At 55.0% G+C, this 9,131-nt stretch overlaps 1 protein-coding gene across 1 annotated transcript; it reads left to right on the top strand.

The window, feature by feature from the left end:
* Positions 1-5,080: 5,080 nt before the first annotated feature.
* GDF15 (growth differentiation factor 15) lies at positions 5,081-7,241 on the top strand. Its single transcript, XM_068981287.1, has 2 exons — positions 5,081-5,364; positions 6,407-7,241. Exons 1-2 carry the CDS (start codon positions 5,082-5,084, stop codon positions 7,048-7,050), a joined length of 927 nt encoding a protein of 308 aa, XP_068837388.1. The 5' UTR covers position 5,081; the 3' UTR covers positions 7,051-7,241.
* The last annotated feature ends 1,890 nt before the right edge of the window (positions 7,242-9,131 follow it).

Genomic DNA, 9,131 nt, shown 5'->3' with positions numbered 1-9,131 from the left:
GAGTGAGTTGCTATGCCCTCCTCCAAGGGATCTTCCCAACTCTGCGACTGAACCCACGTCTCTTATGCCTCCTGGATTGGCAGCCACGTTCTTTACCACTAGCACTGCCTGGGAAGCCAAGGTGTGCGCTCTGGTACCCTGCATTTCTCAGCTATGGAATCTGAGACCCAGAGAGATGAAAACACAGCAGCTGCTTGCTGCATCCTCAGCCCCAGGCACTTAGTAGGCCTTCAGTAAAAATTATTCTGGCTACCAGAAGGAGGCACAGCCAGTGTGGGAATCTCTCTGTCTAAAGATCGGACATATACTCAATATTCCTGCCAGTATTAACTAAGCACCTACTGTGTGCCAGGCACAGTGGCAAGCAAGCAGACAGAAATCCCTGCTGTGACTCTGGTCGGGGAGGCAAATGATGGACAGTCAGGGAAAATAGGGTTGTGTCTATTTTAGGAAGGTTGGAGGGGTGTGTAAGCAGCCACGCTCAGGTTCAGGGAAAGAATGTAACTGGTAGAGGAAGTAGCTTGTGCAAAGGCCCTGAGGCAGGATCTGGCTCGGAATGCCGGAGGCAATGGGCGCACACACACTCACCCGTCTGTTATGTGCTTCCGTCTTTGTCCCCCAGGGAACTTCCAGCCCAGCATCCCCTTGCCCATGAGAAATTCCACTTTTTCTGGACCCTGCTTCCTCTGTCTCCGGCGGCACCGAGTCTACTGGGAGTGTTAGGGGAAGCGCACTGTCTAAAATTGCCCACTCTAGCCAGGCACCCTAGCAACCATTTGTAGGAGTTGTTTTAGGACAAGAGGTCCTGGTAAGAAACACAGAACTAATAAGCCACCACCGACTGGAAGAGTTAGAGAAAGGTCAAAAGGAGACACCATGTGGCCGGCCACCTCCCGGAGTCCTTCTTGCTGGCATCCATCTTGGCTGAGCGATGTGTGTGCCATCAGGAAGGACTCTGAGTCAGAATGATTGGCTAAAGACCACCTGGAAACTAATCCCATCAACATAAAACCCGAGACTGCAAGCCACGTGGCAGAGCAGTCCTCCTGGGCTCCCTTCCCCTGCTGCTCTCTACCCGAGCGCCCCTTCCCAAGAAAGTCTCTTGCTTTATCAGCACATGTATCTCCTCGGACAATTCATTTCTGAGTGTTAGACAAGAGCCCAGTTTCGGGCCCTGGAAGGGGTCCCCCTTCCTGCAACAGGGATCTGAGGGTCCCTACAGCCCCAGGTGGGGGTCACTCATCGCCCAGTGCAGAGGCTGTATTCAGACCCCCGAGGCATTGGATCTGCCGGAGAGGGTACCCGTCCCCCAGTCTGGGATTCCTGTCAGCCCCTTGTCTGACCACAGCCACGATGCCAGCCAAGAGTCTGAGTCCATGCTAGGCCCACTGGTCAGAATGGCAGCGTTTAAATTGAGGAGTACTGGCCAGGGTCCACGCCTTGAAGCTTAATTCTTTTCTTTTTTTGGCTCAAGGCTTGTGGGATCTTAGTTCCCCAATCAGGGATCAAACCTGTGGCCCTGGCATCGGAGGCAGAGAGCCCTAACCAGTGGGCCGCTGGAGAATTCCCAACACTTAATTCTAACGGATGCCAAGTAAATGTTGCAACAGACCCTGTCCCATGACTTAGTCCCTGTGAGAGCTCCCACATTTCCGGTCAGGGGTAACATTAACTAACATCTTTTACTGATGAGGAATCTGAGGCTCAGTGGTCGTAACTGAGTTTCAGGAGCTCCCAGACCTCCAGGGGCTCCAGTCCAGCCTGAGCTGCTCCCCTGACTTGAAATTCGTTTCCCCTCGTCCCCTCCTCACCCAAGCCTTCCGTTCAGCTGCCCAGAGATCCACAGAAGTGCCTGCCCACACAGCACACGTGCGGCACAGAGAGGGGAGACAGGACAGGAGAGAGAAACACCCCCAGACCCGGGCTCCCCGCTTCCCTGGGTGGGGCTCACCCTAGCCCTTCACAGGGGTGGGACCTGGGCCAGGGGCTTTTGGGTCCTGCACGCTTTGAGGAAGCCCCAGGGAAAACTGGAATTGGGCTCTCTGCCCGCAAGGCCCAGCTGGAGGCCACGGGAGATCCATCTGGGTCTTGGGGGTACCCGGCAGGCTTCCAGGGCCCCCTCCACATCTCAGGTTTCTGTCTTGTCCTAAATCTCTCTCCAGGAAGAACCCTGCTTCCTGGAGGTGACCCTGTGTCCTGTCCCCAAAGGAGGGACCAGCCCCTGCAGCCTTGGGGTGGCCTCTCCCCGACTCCAGGGAGACCCCTTGAGTGCCTTGCCTGAAAGCCCCGTGTCTGGGACCCCAGGCTGGCCAAGGGTCTGCCGGACTTTGCTGGCGGCTGGGCCCCAGGAGACACTAAACTTGACACCCCAGAAAGCAAGTAGAGCATTGAAACATCAGCTTTCCGGCATGTCTTTTGAGAAGCTTGCATCCACCAAGATCATCCTCAGCCTGGGGTCATTAGTGGGAAGAGGGGGGCCGACAGCACCAGGGTTCCTGTCTTGGTGTGTGACCTGAGGGTATTTCTGCAGCAGCTCCTCTGGGTGCCCTGGGTAACAACTATACGAGGGTTTCTGTAACGATTGTTCTCTCTCCTACAACCAAACCCCTGCCTTGGTTCTGGTGCCCAGAGAGGTTGAGTAACTTGCCTGTGGTCACACAGCAAGGCGGTGTGGGTGGGGGTAGGTTGCTGAGATTTGAATCCTGGCCACGCTGACCCCTGCGTTCCCTGTAGGCTCAGCAGTAAAGAATCTGCGTGCAATGCAGGAGACGTGGGTTCGATCCCTAGGTAGGGAAGAGCCCCTGGAAGAGGAAAGGGCAACCCACTCCAGTATTCTTGGCTGGAAAATTCCGTGGACAGAGGAGCCTGGCAGGCTATAGTCCATGGCGGGGTAAAGAGTTGGACACGACTGAGCGACTAAGCACGCACACACACACACTGACACCCAGTGCATGCAAAATTCCCACTCACACACGACCCTGTGTGTATGTGTGTGGGGGGTGCTCTTACACCTTTACAGATGGGGAAACTGAGGCTGAGATCCTTTGTTGCAGGTGTCACAGTCAGGGAGAAGAGGGATGGGAACGTGAACCCAGACTCACCTCTCTGAAGCCAAGAGCTGTCCAGATTGTTGGATCAAGGATCAGGGCAAATTCTTCACGAGGCTCTTAAACTGGGAGGAAAACCAGTAACAAATGGAGGGATCTCAGAATCGCCTCACAAGCCCAGAAATGCCAGGTAACAGATGGCCCAGCCGAAGGCTTGATGAGCCCAGGCCCATTGAGGAGTCCAGCATTTCAGCCCTAGACACACACCAGTCCCCCGGGGCTCAGTTCCTTTATCCATTAACGGGAGTGCGTGTGAACTGTGCCCACAGCCTGGAGTCCAGTAAATGCTGGCTTCTCACCATATTGACCTTGTGGTGATGCCATCCCGGACAGCGCCCCCTCTGCCCCACCCACCCCTAGTCAAGCCTGGGCATGACAATCCTGGCTGAAGAGCCCCTGCCGTGTTAAGCATTACTCAGCGTTCTGCCTTGCCTCCAGGGTTTGGCCTCTGCAGGGGGGGTGGGGGTCAAGAGGAGGGTGTGGTGGGGTGGCTGTGGGGCATCCCTGTCTCTTCAGTCCTGCACCCTTTACTGAGCACTTACTCTGTGTGCCAAGATGTGGGTGCAGAAGACCCAGCCTCCCAAACAGCCACAGTCGAGATGGTAGCACGTTTACTCAAGGATGTTTATTAAGCCCAGAGCATTGCCAGGGGAACCTCTGAACCCCTGCATAGAGGCTGAGACTGAGCCTCAGGGGGTGCCGGAGGCATAGCTGGGCTCACACAGCAAGTGGGTGTGTGCCAGGGGTGGGAGAGACTTAGACTCCATTCTTTCACGGGGATCCTTTCTGTGTGACCCCTAGTAAGTCCTTGAGCCCCTTCCCTGCATATATCCTTTTCACACTTTACACACCCCTACGATCTGCTTTGAACAGCTGCCCACCCTCTCTGAGGCCAGGAAGCTGGGAGCAGGCACAGGGAAGGATGCCTGGGGCCAGGAGTCTCAAGCAGTAGAACAAGGTCTGGGTGCCCCAGGAGGAAGGGGAGTACCTGCTGCCCCTCCATTATCTAGAGGCTAGACTCAACACCAGCCCTCCCTGCCCTAAGCCTCACCACCCTAATTCCCTGCCATCTCCTCTTCAGGCCCAGCCAAAGGATCAGGGCCTGGATCCATTGTCCCTGTCCAAGCCTTCAAGAAGCTGCCAGTTTGGACCAGACAGGGCCAAGTACACGCACTCTCAGTACTGTGAGGTCAGGGCTGGGCTGGAGGAAGGGATGGGGTTGGAAGCACCCTGCTGAGCTTGGAAAAGTAATGTCAGAGAAGACTTCCTGGAGGAGGGGCTTTTTGAGTAGGGTTTTGAGGAATGGATAGGAGTTCCCCAGCTGAGGATGAGAAACTGCAAAAACACCGTTTATCAAGCACCTGTTCTGTGCCTGGCCCTGTCCTTTACACCTTGTTTGACCTTCTCTCAACTGAAAGTCTCAATCTTTATTTTCCAGGTGAAGGAATAGAGGTGTGATGGATAGGAATGATTTACCCCAGTTTGCACTTTCTGGCTATTTCTGGCCCTTTTTTCCTCTTTTTTCTTTGTTTTTCACTATCTTCAGCCTTTGACTTGAGCAGAGAGGAGAGGGGGAATCTCATCAGAGAAGAAAGCCACCTCTTAAATCTCTGCTATGGGGTTTAGCACATAGTAAATAATAAATCTTTTTTGAGAAAATTATTCTTCCCACCAGTCCAGGTGGGATGATGACCCCATTTCACAGTAGAGAATACTGAGGCTCAGAGGGCTCTTGAGGGGGGTTCCCCAGCATACCTAGGAGCAACACCACCCCCACCCCCCACCCCGCCCCATCAAAAGCACCGCCTTCTGAAAAGCAGCGGAAGACCCCGCCCAGTTTTGGTCCGTGGAGTGTTTACTCTGCACCCACGGCAGGCGGGACCAGGCAGGCGGGGGCGGACAAAGTCCAGGGAATATAAAGGCTGGTCCAGCAGCGACCGGTCAGTCCTAGTTTAGAACTTAACTAACATAGCTATGCCTGGTCAGCGACCGGCAGCGCCACATCACTCTCTGATGTTGCTGATGCTGCTCATGTTCTCCTGGCTGCGGTCGGGAGGTGCCCTGTCTCTGACCCAGGAGCACCTCCAGACTTTCCAGGGACCCTCAAACGTGCACTCCAGCCTGGACATCTCCAGATTCCGGGAGTTGCGGAAACGCTACGAAGATCTGCTGACACGGCTTCGAGCGAACCAGACCTGGGAAGACTCGAACCCGGACCTCATGCCCCCTCCTCAAGTCCGTGTAGTCACTCCAAAACGTGAGTAAAATCTCGGAGACCCCACCCTGGGCAGCTCCAGTCATCTAACTGGTGGTTCTTAGACCTACCGCCGAGCCTCAGTTTCCCCATCGGTGAACCAGGCAAGAAAGTTGCCCCTTGGGAGAGCAAAAGACCAGACGTGCAGCGGGACCAGGCGAGGCTTAGCCAATCTGAGATGTTACAACACCTCCCGGGGTCGCATGGGGAAACTAAGGCCAGAGAATCCAGCGACTCCACTGAAGACTCAAAGAACCCAGGAGAACCTGGAGACAAGGTCGGGCTAGGGGGTGTGGTCCCTGCCCTTGGATATAAGGAAAGGGCTGTTTGTACGGGGGATTTCCCGGGGGAAAGATCCAGGTGTCCCGCGGAAGAAAGGGAAGAGGGGAGGACTGAGCGGTGCGCTGAGATGCGCTAAACCTCCTTGGGCTGGTTCCGAATCTGATGCAATCGCACGCCAAGACTCTGCTAAAGGTGCATGTGACTGGTGTCTTAGCGAGGGAGTGGAGTATATTCACGCTCTCCACCGAGCCTCCAGCAGGCGGAGCAAGCGCAAGATCTGGGCTGCGTTAGGAACTGGGAGGAGTCAAGTCAGAAGTGAGAGCTCTTATCCCACCTTAATCCCACTTGTGCCGTGGGACTCCAGGAGAAAGAAGGAAGCAGAGACAGCGTTGGAATCGCAGACTCTCTAAAGCTCAGATATTCATTCATTCCCGCGGGTACTAACTACTGTGTGCCAGGCACAGTGGTGACCAAGGAGTCAGAAGTCCCTGCTGTGATTCTCATTTGGGGGAGGCAAATGATAGACAGCCAAATGAAATCGATCGATGCCAACTTCAGTCAGGCTGGAGTGGTATGTTACCAGCCACGCTGAGATTCAGGGGAAGAATGTGGCCGGTAGACAAAGTGGCCTGTGCAAAGGCCCTGAGGAAGGATCCAGCTTGGGGTGTTGGAGGAAATGGCACAAACACCACCACCAACAACAACCCGCGCTCAGCACACAGTAGGCCTGTGAGTGACTAGCTTTCTTTCCTCTTTTCCATAGTGCGACTTGGGCCAGGCGGCCACCTGCACCTGCGCATCCCCCGGGTCAACTTAACTGAGGGACTCCCTTCAGCCTCCCGCCTGCATCGGGCCCTTCTCCGGCTGTCCCCGAAGGCGTGGAGCTCGTGGGACGTGACGCGGCCACTACGGCGACAGCTCACACTCGGAGGCTCCCGGGGTCCCTCAATACGCCTGCGACTGTTAGCAAGACCGGACCAGTTGCAGGAGGCGTTGCCTTCTTCACCACCCCAGCTTGAGCTGCACTGGCGGCAAAGCGCCACCAGGGGGCGACGTCACGCGCATGCTCACACTCGGGACGGCTGCCCGCTCGGGGAGGGGCGCTGCTGTCATTTGCAGAGCCTGCGCGCGTCGCTTGAGGACCTGGGCTGGGCCGACTGGGTGCTGGCGCCGCGGGAGCTGGATGTGCGCATGTGCATCGGCGCGTGCCCGAGCCACTTCCGGTCCGCTAACACGCACGCACAGATGCAGGCGCGCTTGCATGGCCTGAACCCTGATGCTGCTCCGGCGCCGTGCTGCGTGCCTGCCAGCTACGAGCCGGTGGTGCTCATGCACCAAGACAGCGATGGCCGCGTGTCACTCACGCCCTTTGACGACCTCGTGGCCAAGGACTGTCACTGCGTGTGAGCGGCCCTGGTCCTTCATTTATGACATGGACGCACTGGAAAGACTTCGGTTGTCCTTGCCTGTCTAGTGGGCTCCTAGAACCTGAAATACCCTGTTCATAACCGTTGCTGTCTCCTCCCTCCCCCCTAAACCTATGTATTTATATTTCTATTTATTATTAATTTATTGGGGTCGTCTACCTGGGAACTAGGGGGCTGGGGAGGGGTGGTCTGACAGGGTGTGTGTTTATGAAAAACCCTGGTAATAAACGTGAAGCTGTCCGACCAGCCTTCTGTGGTGTCCAGGCTGGAGTCAATGACCTTGGGAAGAGCCCACCCGCACCCCTAGCCCCGATGGCCTCAGTTCCCCCAGGGGATCTGATATGGGATGATTGAAACAGGCCAGGGAATGGGTGGCAGGACGTTCTTTGGGGATGCCAGGAAACTGGGTGATGCTCATGTGGGATTCCCTGGTGGTTCAGACGGTAAAGAATCTGTTTGCAATTCAGGAGAGGGGCGGGGTTTGATCCCTGGGTCAGGAAGATCTTCTGGAGAAGTGAATAGCTACCCACTCCGGTATTCTTTGTGTGTGATTTTATTTGTTTTTAAAAATTTATTTATCTTTTAATTGAAGGATAATTGCTTTTTAAAATTTTGTTTTCTGTCAACACTCCCAACACTCCACTATTCTTGCCTGCAGACAAAGACAGAGGAGCCTGGTTGGCTATACATTTCATGGGGTGGCAAAGAGTCAGACACGGCTGAGTGACTGACACTTTCTTTTCACTGTCAGGACATCCATGGGACCCACAGGCAGCCGGGGACATCCCTCTCGCTGTTTCTGTGTTTCTCTCCCTCCCTGCTTCTCTGCTTCTGTTTCTGAGACCCTTCTGGGTTTTAAGTCTCCTTCCTTGTCTTCTCATCTCTTGGTAGTCCAGTCTCTGTAGGTATCTGGCCCCGTCTTGATCACCATCCTGCAGTCTCTCCCCCCATGGGGGTCCCCTTTCCAAACCTGGGCAGCCCAGAGACACGTCCATCTGCCACCAAGTGCACTGACCTAGAGGAGTCCCCGTCCCTCTGCTGTTTGTGGCACCTCCCTTCATGTTAACGGTGCGTCTATCCTTTCATGTAAAAAGAGCATGCGTGGAGGGACTTCCCTGGTGGTCCAGTGGTTAAGATTCCATGCTTTCACTGCAGGGGGACATGGGTTCGACCCCTGGTCAGGGAGCTGAGCATGGCTCATGCCTCATACCAGTGTCAAAAAAAAAGAGTATGGAGAAAAAAGGCGTGAAGAACATTTTCATGCACGTCACATCTCCCAGGTTATGTCCTTTTCTACTTAGGATCGTGGAATTGCTGAGATGTGCCAAGTCCAGCCCCCTCCTCACTTGCCTGTTCACCCTGAGGAACTGGAACAGGGATCTGGAGGAGACAGTTCCAGCTCCAGCAGTGAGTGCAATGTGCCCCCTGTGAAGCCCCCCACCCAGAGGCAGATTGGAATGACTAGGTGCCCCTGAATGTATTTAATGAGTACCCACTTTGTGCCAGGGCTTGGCTGTGCCCTGAGGGGAGGAAGTGACAAGGTAAGCAAAAACCACTCCATTCCAGCTCGGTCAAGTGCAGGAGACAAATGAATACAAGAGAGTAAGATAAATGAGTAATGAATGAGTAATGAATGAGTAAGAGAGCAGTCACAGGGGAGCCCCTGATTCGCAGGAAGGACTGTGCCAAGGAGTCAACCCAGGCAATGCATCAGTGAACAGAGGGAGACAGATGACGGGGGGCAGGAGTGGGGGCTTGAGCCATGTAGCACCGGGATGCAGGGGTGCAAGGAAGCTGAAGACCCTCATAGGTCACCCCTCCCACTTTGGGTCACTCCCAGGTGGTGTGAGTCAATCAGACTCCATGTCAGGATGACCCAGAGGCAGCAGATGCTATGCTGAGTCTTTCCCCAAACACCAAGTGTTGCCTTTGCTGGATGCCACTGCCCATGTGTCTTTTCACACCTCCAAGCTGGTCCCCTTGCCCTGCATGCCTTGTCCTTTTTACTTCTCAAACACCTATGCATCCTTCAAAACCCACTCCAGATTCCCCTCTTACATA

This window comes from Capricornis sumatraensis, chromosome 9, assembly GCF_032405125.1.
Source record: "Capricornis sumatraensis isolate serow.1 chromosome 9, serow.2, whole genome shotgun sequence".
NCBI lineage: Eukaryota > Metazoa > Chordata > Mammalia > Artiodactyla > Bovidae > Capricornis > Capricornis sumatraensis.
Note: the sequence above shows the minus strand (reverse complement) of the source record. Positions and strands in the feature narration are given on the sequence as shown.